Genomic DNA, 19,072 nt, shown 5'->3' with positions numbered 1-19,072 from the left:
GCAGCGTGATGTGTGTGGTGGATTTAGTCGGCTTGGCGAGCGCCTGTTCTGGTTTCGCAGGGTAGGTGACCTGTGAAAAACTCGCCTGCCAGCAGCTTTAACCTGCTTATCACGTGCATTGGCTTAAAGCTTTTCCACTCCACGTCTGGGACACTGTGTGCTCTCGTGTTGTGCGCTTCACGGGTGCAAGAGACGTTGTCAATGGCCCCTCTATAGCGCTGATTACTAGGTTTTAAATTGTGCTCGCACGTTTTGAGTGTTTTTAATACAATGTTTGGGGACGACCTTGTTAAATTTGCTTTCATCCGTCCGTTAGTTCTTGTTTAAAAAATATAAAGCACAAAATAATAGAAATAAAAATAAATTGTATTGAGAATCCACCTGACGTTTTTTAGTTAACAGGGTAAATGGCACAAACTGAAAAATCCTGCCACATCTCATGATGTGCTGGCAGTCCGCTTGTACCGTCATGGCAATATTTATTCTCTTTGATTAAACTACAATTGGAAGATAATTCTTTGAAAATGAATACTGACATCATCAGTACCATGATGTCACATGCTGTGGGATTTAAAACCTTAGTCTGACGAGAGTGAGGTCATCTGGACGCTTGGCAGTTGATGTACATTTTGCAGACCGTTCTAGCAGCGTTTGTTTCCCCAATTATGTGGTCACTTATGGAGGCCTGTTTTGCAAGTCATTAACTGTCACTTACGCTGTTCAAATACCAACTGAAACCTTCTTGCTTCTGTGTTTTGGAGTAGAATCCAGCCTCTAATGCTTACTTGTTAATTGGTTATAGTCGTTTTGCGTATGTTTGGTCATGTTAAGGATTGCGGTATTATTTGTGTGTAGCATTGCAGTGGTAAAGATATTAAATGGAAGCATTCCTAACTGCGGAACAGCTTGAGCAAGATTTTCCGGGCGGTGGACATGGATTTATTTATTTTATTCCGTGTTACGCAAGTTAAACCCTGCATTTGGTTGCTCCAATGTAAGTCACCTTCGAAAAAGATGTTCTCAAAAAAATGTGGAAAAACTTCCTGCATTTTACAAGTTCATAAAAGAGCAACTTATTGCTGTGAATGCATAAGAATATTTCAGTCACTGCAGCTTATGTGGCATATTCTTCAGTAGACGAAACGTTACTTTGAAGAGTCTGGTGAATTCCTGAGTTGGGGAAAAATCAGCTTTTGTGTTATAAACACTTGGCCTTGAGTCTATTCAGCCCCATTTTTTCCCAGCACTCCCCGAGACAACAAAGAGTTGTTTTATTTTGACTTTATCATTCCTGCAAGTTTTGGCAGGCTCTGTATTTTGGGCAACTACATGTAACAACATGAAAAAATATATATCTATTTATTGCATTTGCATTATGTTTGCATGTGTTCTGTGTACCTACTGTACGTATACATGTATAATTTTTTACATGTTATATATGGTCAATGACTCACTAAATTGCCGACCTTGTCAGACCTCGGTAGCTAAGTTGGGTTGAGTCTCTGCATAGGACTTGAACAGGTGACCACCATGTTGTATCTCCACAGGGAATGTCACGTGGTGGGCAGTGCAGCAAAATCAACTGTTGTACGATGCTTCTATGCTCCCACATTTATGCTTCCCGCATTCCCCAACTTGATCCTCATTCAGCAGTGGACTTATACATTAAATATACGTGCTTCAAGTATTTTATGTTTGTGTCTAAGTGTTTGTTCTACACGCTGTCTTGCCAATGCTTTAAAATATATGCCCACGTTTCGTAAGACCAAGCACCTGGAGTTGCGTATAAGTGCTTGGCGAGTGGCTACGTTTATTTCTGTGCAGGATCGTCTGGCTTATCTTCCGTTCCTCCATCCAGTGTTTACCAATGTGAGCCACATAGCTTTTCCATCCTGACGGGGCAAGACACACGCCAGGGCAGGCGGCACCCTCCATGTAGGGGAGTGATTTGTTTAGCGGGGCTCGGGCGTGGTGCATCTATGACGCATTGGGAGGGGGGGCGGGCAGGGGCAGACCCTGCCCCTCTGCAAGTGTCTACTCGCGACAAAGTGTTCCGCTCTTTTGCCAAGTTTCACATCTGCCCACAAGGAACGCTCGCCCATCGTCGGGTCGGATCGCTTGGGCGTCGAGTTGTGAGTTCTGGTCACTCGCCGTCGGTTTGACAGCCCTCGGACCCACCTGGCCACGTCCTGGACGTTTATTGCTGCCTACGCAGCGTGAAGCGCTAGGTTTATGTGGCGACGAAAATAGTTGTGCAAGCCTTGCGGCGGCTCCGACCGTGATGCGCGCAATGGATAATGCGTCCGATTCCGATTTGAAGGTAATTCCTCCACTGTCTTTCGAAGGGTATGTTGAGCACGACGTATCGATAAGTCTGACCTATAAAGTGTGAACATGCGCTGTGACTTACACGATTTATTGCACTGATTTTTGTTATGTATTAAGTTTTAAACTAAAAAAAAAATTGGCCATGTGGGCTTGTTACTATGCCAGACCTCCTGTTAAGTACCGTACAATACATGTGTAAAAAAAAAAGTAAAACTCTGTTGGGCGGGGGCTGGCTTTTGTAAACCCGATCGTTTGTCCAAGAAAGTGTGAACAAGTTACCTTGATGTTGTTCAGATATTTTCCAGTGATTCTTTTCCACTGGAAAATATCTGAATGTGTACACACAGATGCCTGAAGCGGCAACATACAAGTGTGTTTGTTCACCACATTAGCTCGGCCATTACTGCCCTGTAGCCTGGAGACACCCGCTGCCCCCCCCCCCCCGCTCGACGCTATTGAGCTGCCCGTATGGTGGGGAGAGAGAGAGTAAGAGAGTGCAAGCCAGGGTGTGCGGATTGATCGGTGCCGCGGGCATGGTCTGACATTCTGTGCAGAGAAAGGGTTGTTTGTGGCATATAAACAATTGGTGCAAACCCTCCTAACTTAATTTCCAGCCCCCTCGCCAGAAGTTCGGTTGGGGGGGGGGGGATGCAGTTCTACGAGGCCACCAATCCATGCCGGTGCCGTGCTCAATTGAGATACCGCGTTGATGCTTTCTCTCTTAGCAAAATTTTGCCGTGCGCCCATATCTGCTTTTGCTTGAGGCCTACTTACCACCCATCTCTGAAGTATATGTTAAGTGCTTTTCCCCTTATATTGCGTCCTTTTTTTGATTATTGCACTTTTTTTCACCCCAATCCACAAGTGGAACAGCCAGAAATGTTGCCTTAATCGATCCCTTGGCTCTTGGCCACTTGGCCTGCCATGGCCCCGCTTGAGGCCAGAAATTCCACAGGGCAGAGCGTGCGTTTATGTTGCCGGGATAAAAGCGAGGCGCCATAGGGTGTGCGATGTAGAGGGCACTGCCAGCTGTGGCACACGATGCGGTGTGCTGAGGAGCGGCGGCTGATGGTGCACGACTGTGAGCAGGGAACTCTAGTTTACTGGCTTTCCATCGACATTACTCGTCAGCAGGTAACTTGCATCCAAACCTGCTCACCCCTCGCCTCCCAGTGACTAAAATGTATGGAGATGTATGCTTTCTTTCAATGTGTAGCTGACCAGTGTTTAACGTAGACTGTCATGTAACCAGATGTACAACATGATACCAAGGCATGTATCTGTGGTGTTCTGTTTTATGATAATGCTGGGATTTTTTAAACATTCTCATAAGCCTGTGGTTTAGCGCACAGCGCAATGAACCCAACGACCCGAGTTTGTTTCCCAGCCACTCCTAACTTTGGTGGTGATATCTGAACCGGTCCTGGCCCCCACCCCCTTTACCAACCCGAATTGAAAAGTATGCTAAAGTATGGTGAAACGTCTCATGACAGACATGGAATGGGGAGGAATTCAGCAGTGGGTTGACAAAAGATGTCAAATGAAGGTGTGTGATGGAAAAAAAGTGTGGAAAATAGCATGGTCCACTCTAAAACATGCGACTGCACTGTCAAAGTGTATTTTGTTGGCAGACTTGAACGTTTTTAGGCCTACTCGTTTATTTTAATCCTATTATTTTAGCATTTAGGACAATCGGCTGTCATTTCATGCGGGCTTAGGAACTCAAAGCTCCTAACGGGGTCCCTGCCCAGGCGTGTTTTGTTTTAAATGCTGCCATTTGCCCACTGACTACACAATTCTGGTGAAAGATTAGGGTTCGGGGGTTTGAATTGGTCTTTGGAAACATTGCTCTTTGGTTCTTTCGGTAAAGTCACGTATAAAGATAAAGTAATAAATTAAATACTAGCATACGACGTTTCGATTGCAACACAAGCAATCATCATCAGGTATAAATGAAATAGAAACACAAATCTAGTATACTTAGAAATGTAATTTAATAGAACAGAGTCGGATAACATAACAGTCAACACCCTACCTGGTTGATTACGTTCTTCCTGAGAATGCAAAATTTGAGAGAGAGATAAAACACAGAACCAGCGACATGTAGACAGACATATAAGCAGACAGATATCACAGAGATACATAGAGAGAGAGAACAAACATAGGCACACAGAGAAACCACGCCTCCGTGTCGTGACTTTACCGAAAGAACCAAAGAGTAATTCCTGCAGTCACGAAAGCTCCAAATTCAGTTTGGAAACATTGCCTTGCATAGCCTTCTCTGCCCGTCTCCAGGGGACCGTCGAAGGATTGTAGCAGCTGTATGTATGTTGAACTTCTTCCGCACAGTACATAACCAACGTAACGAGTTCCTGGTGCAGTGTGTAAACATCAGCACTGGGGAGATAAAGGCGGCTGGATGTGGCGTTGGCCGCCCACCCACCCTCATGGTGCTGGGGTTACCTTCATAGGTGCTTGCTGACAGCACTTTTCTCAGCTATCTGTTAAAAGCTAAGCGGGAGTCTTTGTTAGACCAGTATCTGAATAGCTTTATTGACACCGGACAAAAGTTTGGGGTGCGTGTTACTTCCCGGAGCGTCTTATGATCCGGCGAATATGGTAAAAGTATGTGGTTATAGGTCGCAATGGCAATTGAGTCAACTCTTTGTAGTGTGATGTATTTCTCGCTCTCTTTAATGCAGATTTTCTATTCTTAACTGTAATGAGAAAATACAGCAACGCCTTTGTGCATGTGTGTGCAATAATTGTAATGGTGAAAAAGGCAGGACTGTCGCCTGACCTCATATAGCAGATCTGCTTTAATAACCTCATTATACTCTGATGTAACCATTTGCCTTTGCTCCAGTTTCAGATACGTTTTAATTCTATTTAAAAAGAAAACCTAATTTTCCCCACCTATGTGTGTGTTTTCAAATAATTTCCCAGCTCAATTTATTCATTAAAAAAAACGAGGCAAACTGATAATGTAATGTTCAACAGTGGGTTTCCAGGTTGTTATTGGTTTGAATGTTTTATCTCCAAAGTGAAATTGAAATTAGCTTCATAGCTTCTGGATTCTATTGGTTTTGAATTTCGTCACGTGAAATATAATGTGACTGAATATTTGTCAAAAAACTGCTTCCAGGCAGTTTTACATTTTTTTTGTGGATAAATTCTTATGCAAAATTTAAGTCAAATGATGATTGGAACAAGTTTGTAATGGATTAAGAAGATTTATTTCTACTCAAATATGTGTATTTATATGTAAATAAACAAAAAGTAAACTAGTGCAATGTAAATGTTATTTTTTCAAATAATTTACCCGTGGTTTCAACATCACTTGAAGTGTGTTTAAAATTTCGATTCAAAAAGACCCGTTTCATCTACAAACAGGAACACGTTGATTAAACAATGCAGTCCTTTACATCATGTGGCCAATGTTCCTGGCCAGTGAGATAAGGCTGGAAGGAGGATTGCGGCTCAGTGTGCTGTCATTGTCAGCTCCATAAAGACAATTGTTGGTGTCGGGACAATGGAAATCATTATTATAAAACAAACGGTTGTTCCCCCCCCCCACTTCACTATGAACCCGGTGCCCAAAGTTTGATTCTTAGCCACGGGTTGTATTTGAACCTTAACCAGCCAACACTGACCAGCGTGGCAATCGACCGACACAACATGGCGGGGGGTAGGGGTCGTCCTTCATCCAGCAGTGGATTAACCAAAGCGGTCCCCCCCCATATCTGGTGCGATTGCAGGAGCAGCGTGTGCAGCACATGAGGCAGCAGCAGGGGCAGCAGGCAGGCCTCGGTGAAGCGGAGAAGCTGCAACGTCTGCGCGAGCGCGTCGAGAGCCAGGAGGCCAAGATCAGGAAGATCCGTGCCATGAGAGGCCAGGTGGACCAGCCCAAGCTGCTCAACAATAATCTCTGTGAGTTGTGCTTTTTCATTAAGCCTCATCATGTATGCATCAAGTTGGAAAACTATTTGCTTTTTAAATCCTTTATATTAAGTTCACTTGCTTGCTTGCTTACCGTGCAAATCTTTCGGTCGTTTTTTAACCCACTTCCCGTGATCCAATCGAGCTGACATTTTGCACACAGACTCGTTGTGCGTGACAATGTATTTTCGTGGAAACAAATTTCCATAACTTTAGACTTTTTAGGAAAAAAAAATATATTTAATTACCAATTGCTTAATGGTGGCAGGCAATCATCTGACCCATAGGTGGCAGCCATCTCAAGCCAGAGGACGAGAGGACTCTAGCCGCCACGCATATAAAGGATTTATAGTGAAAAACTTTGTTTTTACGGGTTAATTTTTTTGTGTTTTGTTTCATCTTCCACACCTCCTGATTTAAGTACGGTTGGCTACGGATGGTGCGAAAGAATCTGAACATCCATACATATATACATGGTCTTCATATAAGTTAAATAGAGATGCATAATGTTCATTTATATTCTGGTTAGAACCCGATGACCAAATCGGAAATGCTCTGATTCACCAGAAATGCTCTGATTTCATCAGATCTCAGAAGCTAACCATGGTTGATTTCAGATAGTGCTTGTGGATGAGTGATCTCCGTGCATAAAACAGGTGTCTTATGCTACATGGAGGGCAGCAGAGGGCAGTGCAACAACATCTATTCTGCTAAGTACAGCAAAACTTCGGATTCTAACGTGTGATCAATAAAAGTGCAGAAAACATCATTTGAAAAATGAATACTACGTTTTTCCATATGAAATAATGTAATTCTCAAAGTATTAAACACAATAACACTTTTATGTGTTGGCAGTATAATGTCATGTGCCATGTTGGTTTGTTGACAACATTTATTTTTCCTTTAAAGTAAAAGAAAAACTGATTTGAGAATAGTATATTAACACAAACTCACCACCCCCTTCGCTCTCATAACATTGCTTTATAGCATAAAGGTATTTAATAGTCTGTTTTTGGGTAGTTGTCCACCTATCATAGTCGAAAAACTACAAAAAATATTGACCGACTTGCATTTTGCACGATATTCATCTACAAACTAGTCAGTCATTCTGACAAAGGTGGCAAGTTGACATCATCACGTTTGCACAGCACCATTCATCAATACGCGAGTCAACTCCATCTTGCTATCAACTCCCACGTCTCCCCCTTCACCATCGTCCCTTCTTCTCCCACCCGCGCGTCCCCTGTGTCGCCCCCGTGCCTCTGCCCCAGCAGTGTCGGAGCTGACGGTGATGAACAGCTTCCTGACGGAGAAGCAGCGGGAGCTGTCGGTGGCGGTGACGCGCGTGGAGGAGCTCACGCAGCAGCTGGAGGACTTGCGCAAGGGCAAGTCCAACGGCTTCTGCCACGCGAACCTCGGCAAGCAGCTGGCCTCGGCGGTGCTTGACCTTGACCGTCTCTACCGCGAGCTGCAGGTGGGGCGAGCCTTCTCGTGCCTCCGCCTTTACATTCGGCTTTGATGGCCATTTTTACTTCATTTTTACTTTATTTTTCTTTCCTTTATATGTCATTCCTTTTCATCTTTCTGTCTTCTTTTCATTCCCTTCTTTTTTAGCTATGATTTCCTTCCTTACCTTCTTTCCTCCTCCTTTCTTGCTTTCCTTCTAAGCCAAAAGTCTCACTGTATGCTTGGGGTCAACTGCTCGGAAATGTCTGCGTTCATGCGCTTCTGGTCTGTTCTTCTTTTCTCGTCACGTCCACCATCCCGCTTTTCTCGTTCAACCTTATCTTTCTAGCTCGCCCTCAGTCTCCCTCTACTCTTTGTGCATTGTTTCTCTCCAAATTGCATCTTATCTTCACGACACATGTTGAAACTATCTAAGGCTACCCTCACTTGCCTTCCCGTGAATATTCGCAATCCGAGGCTAAAACTGTTTCAATCTGCATCCTTTCCCTCGTAGAGAAAACACAAACTCCATATCGTCCAAGTAGTTTTTTCGTGTTCAACCTTCATTCACGGCTTCATGCAATTTGTGCTGTCAGCGTCCATGTCATGAAACGGTGTCCATTTGGAGCTCTCGCAGAGCAGGGCAATACCCTGTGTCACAGAATTGCCTGCTATGGAGAATTATTCCTCGAATGGCAGCCCAACTGGTGTTTTACATTTTCAGAGCTGGAATTTTGACCAATAAAATTGGGGGTGCAGGGGGGGTTTACAGAGATTTTCAAACCAGGCTGAGATCTTTAACTTGCAACACTTGAAAACTCGGTTAAATCTTGGGTGGATGCCCTTATTCCAACCCAGCATCGTAGTGGTGCTGGCTCATTGCTCTAACGCCAGGGCCACTGTAGCACACGGATATTAAATATTGAGATCAATCTTTTTTTTTTTTACAGCTGCGAGAGTATGTTAAGTTGATGCACGTCTAGGACAATAGTGTACAAGTGATAGTGAATACTTGGTTCTGTGTATTATATGCATTCATTTCGTATGATGCTTTAATTGTATTATGTGATTGTCACGTGACATTTGTGATATTTAACATACATTCATAATTCAAGGATGATGTACAGAAGGTGATATGTACATGTAGGCAATTATAGGAGGTAAAATAAGTGCGTTGATTGTTAAAATTTAACTTTTAACAAAGGAGGGTTACAAGCATCGGGGGGGGGGGGGGGGGGGAATGGGTTATCCAGAGAATAGAGATTGATGTCCTAATTAGAGGGAAGTCAGTTATTGATGAAGCCAAGAATGGTTTTAAGAGATGAGGCCGGAGGTGGGAATGGTGGACTATGGCTTGAACGACCACTGGGGCAAAACCAATGAAGGTTGCTTTGTACAAGTTGATCCGCTGGTGATCTGGGAGACCGTTGAGTGATCTGGGGATTTGGGTATCGTTATGTCATAACCACTAAATAACTGCTTGAGCACCAAGCTATTTTGAAAGAAATCCTACATTATAGGATAGTCTGTACTCCGTTTTGAGGAAGTAGCTATTAATATAGTTGTCTGACCGACAACGATGCAGCAATAATGAAATCCTTGCAATATAACCAATTGGACACTTATTTTGTAATCATCATTTGATAACAGCAGCCACAATTTCCCAAAAACTTGTTAATACTGGAGCTGGATTAACATGGTGCATTGTCACCAATAAAGTTTTTGTTCTATCTCTGAAGACAATGTTCAGTCGAAAATTGTTGATGTTGTTTTACAAAGAGTGTGGTTTGGCTGATGGAACCGTCTGTCCCTTGAGCATGTGTACACGAGCCCAACACACTCTTGGCAAGAATGGGACATTTTGTGCAGCTGTCAACCAAAATAACTCCCCACACAAACTATGTAGTCTTCTCTCAAACAAGACAGGGCCTCCTTTTAAGCAAGCTGTGTTCGTCTTAATGAGGCTATGCTGTTTTGAGGATCTACATTTGAAGTGTGGAAATGAAGGGGGTAGGGGGCCCCCTTGTGTGTACATAATTGGTTCTTTACTTCCTGTGCCATGCGGTGGAAATTGTAACTTGCTTGGCAAGCCGTGTTGATTTCCTGAATGTATACGTAAAGGATCATTATGTGGTCCTAATAATGCGGACACATTTTATTCTCCGTTTCCCGTAAATTATATTGTATATCTTAACATGTTGGTGGATGATTACCTGTTTTTTATTATAAGAGCTATCCTAATACGTAAACATGTCATTTCGCTTGGCCAAGGCAGTTCACACTGGTATCTACGTAAAAGAAAACATTGGAATTATATTTTCATTCAGCCCCCTGTGCAATTCTCATTACAATTCTTGAATGTTGCATATAGAAGTTTCGGTTAATAGGAAGTCGCCACAGTTTCCGAACTGCAGGTGCAGTGCACCGTGGCTTTGCTAAGGTGCGTCACCCTTTGTCCTGCAGACGAGGAACCGTCTACAGCAGGAGCAGAACCAGAGGCAGCAGCACCGGCGCAATGGTGCAACGGCCGAGATGGAGCGACGGATCAACGAGCTTCGGGAGCAGATGTTGAAGAAGAAGCTGGGCACCGGGGGCACGGTGAGCTCCCAGGTCTCCCTTGCAAGTGTTAAAATGTGTGTGTGTGTGCGAGTTGGACTTATTTCGCGTCGTACGTAGCCAACCGTGCTAATCGGAGGTGCGATTGTTCACTTTCAGCTTGCACGTACCATCCATCGGTATCAAATTCTGTAGCGGAGATCGACGACTAACGTGTGTTTGTGTGCCAGCACTTCCTCTCGGCGCGAGCTCTCATGATGTTCCTTCCCATGCTGGGCTGGGCTCACACCTCGATATCATCGCATCATGTTAACTGCGTTAAACGGCAATGAATTGATGTAGTTCATTGTTTTTACTGCTGGTAGAGCAATGATCGTGTTTTTCACATCGAGCTGTTCACTTGCGTTATGAGTGGTCTGACTGAAAATGGTCTGGTGGCACCTGGAAGTTGATCAATTTTTATCTTTGTGGTGGCGCTTGTACGGTACATTGACGTTGTTTAAACGCTCGTGAATAATCTTCACAATGCAGTAAATCATAAATTTTTCCCCCGCTCACTTTTATAGCTGTGGATCGGTGTGTGTAAGGGCAGGGAAGTGGAGCTTTCATTTTGCATGCCCTTCGTAAGTTTGTAAATGTCGGATTGACCGAGCAGCTCCACTGTGGCGGTGTTCATCACAACCAACGTGAACCCGCCGTACTTCCTGCTCGCTTGTGAAAATAAACGATCGCTCGGCAATCTTGGCAGCAGTAAACCTCTTGTGCGCTGTTGTCGTGACCAAATCACATGCGCACGATAAAGAACCATGACTGCTTTTAATGAGGGCCAGCTTGTAAAAAGAAGCTATTTGCACATTGATGAAGGCAACGTGTTGTATTGTTTTTTTTACATTGTGTTAAAGCACATTAATACAAATGTTGGGTGTGTGAACCTTCGCACGTAATAATATATTGTTTGTGAAGAAAGTTTAGTGTATTTTACGTCCGCACAGTTTTACTTGCTTTCACATCTTATCAAAAAGGCATGCAGAAAAAAAACACGTTAAAATTGGAACTTGTGGAAGGTTGTGGATTGATTTCATACAGGGTTGGGCCGAATTAGTTTTTTGGCTGATCAATCCCAGAATCAATTCAAGGCCTAAGCGTGAACATAACCATATATTGGAATCAATTGCACCCATCACTGCTTGAAACGATCGAATATCCATGTGGTTTTGCATCGGTCTCCGTTTATTGTGGCAATAAAGCACAACCTATTGGCATCTTGTCAAATAGCGTTGCCTGTGTTGAGCCCTCACGTGTGTAACATCAAGCGAGATTGTTTTCACTGTTATTACTTTGATCGTTTATGACTGTAGGATTCTATCGCACCATCTCCGGAACGGAGCAGAATCCCCAATGCCGTGTCCGGCCGCGTGGCGGCAGTAGGGCCCTTCATTACAAACCTGGGCCCCCCCGATGGCACCACGGCCTTCAGGACCCCCGGGAGCGAGGCTTACGGCCTCCCCACAACTGCCGCGCGAGAGGGTGAGTGACAGGGTTTGCCCGCGCTGCAATCGCACGGCCCAGCTGGTCTTGTTATTACGTGTGAGTTGGTGGTGAAGAGTGGGGGGACCGTTCAGGCTAACATTATTGCCCACAAACATTTTCAGGACGGGTGAGCAGTGTGATTGAGTTTAGCTTCAGAGTAACACGCACAGCTAACAGCTGTGACGGATTCATGCCTATGTCAGACTGCTCTACACAGATTGACGCGGTTTGTTACAATCAGATCTGTACACTCTGAAATTATATTTTGTTATTTGCAATGTTATTCTTTCTACATGTAACTGCCACCCATTAAATGCCACGCTCCTCACGTAGACGAGCAATCATCTACAGTAACATATGTTCGTATGATATAATCACATATGATATGCTGACACCAGCAATTCTTACTTATTTGGATATACAGCAATCAACAATGATAGGCAACATCAGTAATACATAAGCAGCACACAATACATTCCACAAACAATATATTTGTGAATATACCGGTCTTGCCGCTACGTACAGTGCAAAGTAATTGGTGAAACAGGTGGTAGCGTTGCATTTATGTTGTTCGTACGCGCAAAGAGGATGGAGACTGACTTTATTAGCACACTGCAGTATTATAATGTTGAGCAGTACTGAGTGCGTAAGCCTGTATGTGGTTCTGCCCTTGCACAGGGGTCACACGTTATGATTTAAAGCCTAAAGGATTTTGGGCCGAATCGGACCTGGATTTTGCGAACATGAGTACAAAGCAAGGCCAACCACTTTTTGGGGCCACAGAGAGTATGTTTTATCCTTCATAGAAATTCTGCGATGCTTTCCTTTGCCTTGTTTTCCCAAAATAATTCTGCACGTAAAAAAAAATTGCAGGAATAGTTAAAGCATGATCATATTCCTTAGAAATTTTCTTTCTTGATTGATTCATGATGATTTCTGTCATTAACATATTTCTATTAATATTGGCTGTAAACTTTTGCCTAGCTGGCTGCTAATATATCAATCATTAGAACATTGATCTTGCATGTTTGCATTCCTGTATATGAAAATTACACTCTACAATCTGCAGCTGGGCATTTGCATTATATCTTGCATTTTGAGCTTCCTATATACTGCTGCTTTTTCTAGAAGTAGATTTTTTTTTTAACTGCATAGTTGTTTGCATTTCAAATTGCTTGTAACAATATAATTAGCATCATTGTTCCTGATCCCCCCCCCAACTGCACTCTCACCTCTTCCTGTCATGAGATGCTTTGGAATAAGACGAAATGCAGTTTGATTGCTTCACAGTATTCATTTGATTTGTGTAATGCAAGCAGTGGAAATCAAGGGAATTTATCAAAGATTCGTAAGTGATAAAAAAACAAAGTCAGCCGGTATTAAAAAAACATGCCAGCACAGAGTCGTTTTTAACACGTTGGTTTATTTATGTAGTTCACTGAGTTATGATAGCTTTTTGTAGATTAAAAGAATCCTTTTTTACACATTTGGGATATGCCGGTTTTCATTGTGGAGTACAATTCATTTATTTACTTTAATGTTTTTACATGAAAGCTTTGGCATTTTATGTTAGATTTAGAACACAATTACAAAATATCAGTGGTCAAATAACACAAACCTCTATTTTAGGTTCCTACTATTTCTACCTAACAATCTAATTCATCACCCATGACCGCTTGCTGTTTACCAATGCAATCCGGGAGACATAGCATCCACCTCCCCCTTCCCTCCTCTGCACCCCTTACCACCCCCCCCCCCCAGCGTAGCGGGTGATAATAATTACAGATGACCCTTCACATGGTTGCGTGCACTCGTGCATCATCGTGCGCTCTCTTGTGTTGCGCAGCGAGCGAGGGGGCCCGGCTGGGTGGCAGCCAAACCCAGTCCTCCACGCTGAGCCGCGCGACGCTCAGCTCCGCCGACTGGAAGGAGTCGAGTCTCGACGTCCCGCTCGCAAACCAAGGCAGGGCAACGTCTCCCGGCAGCCACGGTGAACCACGCGGCACCGTGCCGCCAGACGCATAGCGGGCACGGTGGTGTACGTCGCGTCTGCAATGCCGAGATGCATAGTTGAGGCTAAGACGTAACGATACATCGATTCAAATTGATTGTTACGCTCGATAAGTGCATTGAGTCATGCGGATGCGAACTACTAATTTGTAATTAGTATCTGTAGTTGTGTGTGAAGACCGATCTTCAACTTTCTTTTTGATGCTTTCATGCTCCCATTGCTTGCTGTGATGATAACTGATGATGATGATGTTGTTTCTGGGAGTGGCGTGGCAGTAGTTGGTGCACTGCGCTATGAGCACCTCAACCCAGTTATATTATTGCTGGTTATGGTTAACACTAGTGACGAGTGATATCTTAAGCAATCCTGCCTGCCCCCACCACTTCACCAACCCACCCTGACCAGTTTGGGAAAGTATGGTGTACTATGCTAATCGGAGATGCGGGGGAAGGACAGCAAACTTAACACAAACAGCAGTTCGAAAGAAATTAGTTTTCTCTATTTTAGGGCAGGCCTCTATAGTCTTGCACCTTCCATTGTTGGAATCTTGAGCCATAACTTTGACTCCCTTGCCAGTGTTTTTATAAGTGACGCCATTAACTGCTGAAGTTTAATGTCATGCATACGACAAATTATAACGTAACTGGCAGTATAGAAAAATTAGGCGTGATATTGACTTGCGGCAGGGAGGGAAGATTTAAATTAGGTCAAGGTTGGGAAACGTATAATGTTGTTGGGGGTGTGGAAAACGATGTGGTGGGTGTTGATTGACTGCAAGTGCCAAGATTGTTATTAGTCGTCGCGCCATAAGCGCGTGAGGTACGCTGCTGTGTTTCTTCGGATGGGGAAAGTATTCAGAGCTGAACCCAATAGGCCATTGCACAAAAAGAGTTTCAGGTGTTCTTTGGTGGAATGTCGTGGCTTTTCCAGGTTCCGCTGACACTTGCAGTCTTATTTTTTTCCCCCCTTAATTCGTCATGTTTCACCGCATCCCTTGCCTAAAAGCGTGCAGCAACATGCAAATTCATGAGCCCACAAATACACAGAAGTGTCGCCTTTCACATGTTACCATCGCACGCTGAACACGCACCGTTCAATCCGTTTTACATTGACTTGGATGATGTTAGGTCGCGGAATACGTTAGTTATTTCTGTATCCCTTAATGTAGAAATACTTGTCGACACCGTACAGTGTCGTGCTGCTTAGAAATTTGACATTAATGGCAACATGTGGAGCTGACGGTGGATGTAGTCAAACCTTATGGCCTCGCATTGGATGTCACACTTGTTTATGTGACACCCCGGGTGTGACAGCAAAGCGCGCTTTGGTTGACCCATTTATCACAAGTGTCAAAAATAACTTACATTTCTTTTAAATACCTGCCATGTTCTTTATTGCACAAGGGTGGAAGTGACTGCACAAGCGATAGACATTTAACACGGCAAATTTCTGTTTTTAATCAGTGCATATTACCTGCTCTGATGTATGATTTAGAAACATTGATGTTCACGAATGAATTTAACAAAAGCTAAAAGGTGCAGATGCCTGGAGAGGTGTATGCTTGGAATCGCATTGAGAGACATAAAGAAGAACATGTGAATTAGAAAAAACACACACATCGGGTTACAACATCAGTTTAAATTTCGATTTAAAGCTTTTGTGACTGCAGGGATTCATCTTATTGGTTCTTTAGGTTAAAGTCACGTAGAAGGGAAATAATAAAATAATAAAAATTAAACATAATAAAATAATTCTCACGACGTTTCGGCCACAACGCAAGCAGCCGTCCTCAGGTGAAGAACAGGTCTGTCTTTCCGACAGACCTGTTCTTCACCTGAGGACAGCTGTCTTTCCGACAGACCTGTTCTTCACCTGAGGACGGCTGCTTGCGTTGTGGCCGAAACGTCGTGAGAATTATTTAATTATGTTTTATTTGTATTATTTTATTATTTCCCTTCTACGTGACTTTACCGAAACATCAGTTTAACTGCAATCCCAGGGCCCATCACGACAAGAGATCGTGGCCGGTTGTCGAGAATATCAATGGAGTGGCAGCCAAGGCTGCCAGGGAATGCACCTGAAACTACGTCCGCCTTAGAGATGGAGCGATGAATTCAGATCGTGTATGGGGGACTCGTTGGATTGTTACAAGTCCATGAGAGACGGCAACAACTTGGGGAGGCCTTCATTCAACAGTGCATTGATTGTGGCTGCCGATGATTAAGAAAACACTTTATGAGAGTTATGTCTGCATCGCCTGCAGAGTTTGGATATGTAAATCCATGTTTACATATACAAATCCAACGCACACATCTGGTGGTACCCAAATGCAGCCGAGTGACTTGAGGGCAGGTTTGGTTGGCGCGTCACACAGACATGGAATCGGAGAGGGAGTTTGACAAGTAGTTTCCTGACATTTGTGCACGTAATATTGAATGTTTACTCAAAGTTTTTGGCCAAACACCCCACAGCACGACCCCCATGCCTCGAGCTGTTCCATATACCCACCGTGTTTTCAAATGTACCTCCAAATGAAATTGTGCTTAAAATAAGATCTTTAAAAAAAAATCGTTTCTTTTTATGTCTTATACGTATATCTGAATCCGTCTTGTTCTGTAGATGCCAGCACTCTTTCTATGCTCAGGACAGAATTCATTGACAGCTCTCAGCCTCCGTCCAGCATTAGACAGGTAAGCGAGAAACATTGTTGATGTGTACAAAGCGTACATGCACTTTTCCTAAACGTGCTTCAGAGTTAACCATGCGTTGAGAATTTTTTGCAATTAAACTTAATTATCGGCATTCAACTGCTCGCTTCGAAACACAAAGCGAGGTGTGGGTGTGGATAATTAAAGCTAATTATACACTTTTATTAATCGCACACTTCAAGAATTTGACCTTTGGGTAATTTGCAAATGCTAATTATGAATTTGAAATGCGGGTACAAGAAAAAGAAGCTAAATGGTTGCGCTTTTCACCCTAGACGTGAAAATCTATTGTGCGATTGACAATCTATAATCTAATCAGTTTAAACAGCGCGGAGACATCCGGTATTGTCGAAAGACTTCACGATGAAGATTGCTGATGATTATTTCTCGTGTCCTCCACACCGTATTTAATTATACAAGAGCCTCCCGCTGCGAAACGCGCACCGTTCTTCGTTTTTTCTCACAGAGTTGGGCTGGGGTGAGCGGGCAAGGTCAAGTACGGCCCAGGCAGCCAGGACCTCAGGAGTATGCCTTGCCGATGGGCGGAACTCTGGACCGGAGACCCAACGGTGGCACGCTGGGGGAACGTTCGGTGGGCCCCGCCATGACTGGCAATGGAACTTGGCCTGGGCAGCCGGCGAAGCAGTTCTCCCAAGACCAGCCACGTACTTCACGACAGGTGAACAGAGAATCGTACTTGGCATGTGATGATTACCCAAGGCCGCCCCCCCCCCCCCTCTAGCCGTCCCACCGCCCACCACCCTTGCCTCACAATTTATGGAAATGTCACACTTTGGGGGGGGTTCATGATTCCATTAAAGAAACGTTCAAATGAACGGTTGGACGTTGAATGTTGAATCTCTAGTTGCTGTAGGGTTTACGTGAATTTATTTTTACGCGTGAACACATCTTTTATATTTAACTCTTTCAAGCAAGATTCGTTGCTAGTTTTGTGAGCCTAACAATGTATCTTTTTCTGCTGAATCGATCTATTATTGCATGCCTACATTTTACTTTAAGCAGGCATTTGCTGTTTATTTATCAATGGCATTTGTTAATTAATTATTTAAACATAGTACTAGTTGTAAATGATTCGATTCTGAGTTTTACACGATAAATGATCGATATTTTTAAAGTAATTTATGCTGATGCTTCACAATTGTAATAGCCATAACTGGCTCATGAAAATTATTAAGAATCTGTACATTGGCCTAGGATGATTTAATTTCAGACATTCTTACAAATGAGGTATGTTACTTCAATAGAACTGTCAGGTTTAACATTCTTAAGAAGGGGTTAAACATATGTTACCAGTGCATACTTAATGGCATCGTGCATTTTCTACTCGCACTAAGAAATCTACGAGAGCTCATAAGAGGGCTGTTTGGAACATGGCGTGCCAAGGAGTCGTATAAATGATAGCAGATTTATAACACGTTAAATTGATTTTGTTTTAAAAATAATATTCACACCATGTACTAGTCGTAATGTGCATGGGTCTGAACCTTTTGTATTGCTTGCATCTCACTTCAATTATCAACTTTATTTGCCAAGTTATATCATTCAGAGTTTAATGACATTACATGAAAGTGGTGTTTGAATAACGAGTCACATGAAGTTGAAATTTTTTACCGAGTTATGTTGGATAAAGGTAGCGCCGACGTGCGTTGTTCGCGTGCTTACCAGTAATGACCTGGGTTCGTGTTCCCGCTGGCATTGTTCCCTAGATCCAGCAGCGGATCGTGGTACCCCCCAGCGGGCTGGCTCCCCAGACGCAGCTGCCACCGCGCCCAGCTTCCCCTGCCCTGTCCACTGGCTCCTCGTCGTCCTCCTCATCCCTCCAGCAGCCCTATCACCCCCCAATGCAGCCGCCATCGAGCACGCTCTTCGCCCAGTCAAAGTCAGGAGTGAGCAGCCCTTACCTGCAGCAGCAGCAGCAGGGTGTCGGCAGCAGTATCCCGTACACGCAGTCGCAAGTGTACCCGCCATCCCTCGTCAGTGGCGGCAGCGGCCCAAGACCTCAATACCAGTTGGGGTCTGGAAGTCCTCTGTCGCAGCAGCAGGCGTCCAGTAGTTGCGGCAGCATCAGCGGTGGCGGCGGCAGCGGCTACCCTCAAGCGGGCGAAGCGAGGTCGTACCTGCAGCCCGGACCGCAGGGGATCACCTCCGGCAGCCCGAGACCTTCGTTGCAGTCCGGGGGCGGCGGCAGCAGCGGCCCTTACCTGGAGGCGCGGGCGGACGTCGCCCCCCCGCCGGGCGTCCTGGTGGCCGCCGCTAGGCCCTCGCCCAGCCCGACCGACAGCCTGCAGAGGTCGCAGTCGCCGCGCAAGCAGGCGCCACCGCCCACGCTCGACTCCAGCTCGATTTACTCGATGTACACGCAGCACGCGGGCCCCTCCCGCCAGCTGCAGCACGCCATGCTGTCCGCGCTCGGCAAGAATCAGGGCCGGCAGCTGCCAGGGGCTGCCCCGGCAGGTGAGAGAGCGGGTGGATGCTTGCGGTAATAATGACAATTGCTTTGGCGCTGCGAACGTGGAAAGCCATCACAATGGTG

General features: G+C 44.5%; 1 protein-coding gene across 6 annotated transcripts in view; it reads left to right on the top strand.

Annotated features, from left to right (window-relative positions):
• The window catches only part of LOC133352794 (apoptosis-stimulating of p53 protein 2-like), a 50,389-nt gene that overhangs the window by 16,089 nt on the left and 15,228 nt on the right, over positions 1–19,072 (top strand). Inside the window, exons 1-10 of one of the 6 annotated variants that reach the window (XM_061568697.1) lie at positions 2,093–2,320; positions 6,087–6,258; positions 7,542–7,741; positions 10,177–10,311; positions 11,628–11,796; positions 12,478–12,585; positions 13,646–13,789; positions 16,430–16,500; positions 16,985–17,197; positions 18,246–18,993. In XM_061568697.1, the coding sequence (XP_061424681.1) occupies positions 2,282–2,320; positions 6,087–6,258; positions 7,542–7,741; positions 10,177–10,311; positions 11,628–11,796; positions 12,478–12,585; positions 13,646–13,789; positions 16,430–16,500; positions 16,985–17,197; positions 18,246–18,993 (1,999 nt within the window). In that variant the 5' untranslated portion in view covers positions 2,093–2,281. Of the gene's footprint in view, positions 1–2,092; positions 2,321–3,354; positions 3,463–6,086; positions 6,259–7,541; positions 7,742–10,176; positions 10,312–11,627; positions 11,797–12,477; positions 12,586–13,645; positions 13,790–16,429; positions 16,501–16,984; positions 17,198–18,245; positions 18,994–19,072 lie in introns of those variants that run through there. The other 5 variants (XM_061568696.1, XM_061568693.1, XM_061568692.1 and 2 more) reach the window with 5 other exon arrangements.

This window comes from Lethenteron reissneri, chromosome 41 (genome assembly GCF_015708825.2).
Source record: "Lethenteron reissneri isolate LAM-NWPU_2019-01 chromosome 41, ASM1570882v1, whole genome shotgun sequence".
In the NCBI taxonomy this organism is placed as follows: Eukaryota; Metazoa; Chordata; class Hyperoartia; order Petromyzontiformes; family Petromyzontidae; genus Lethenteron; species Lethenteron reissneri.
Note: the sequence above shows the minus strand (reverse complement) of the source record. Positions and strands in the feature narration are given on the sequence as shown.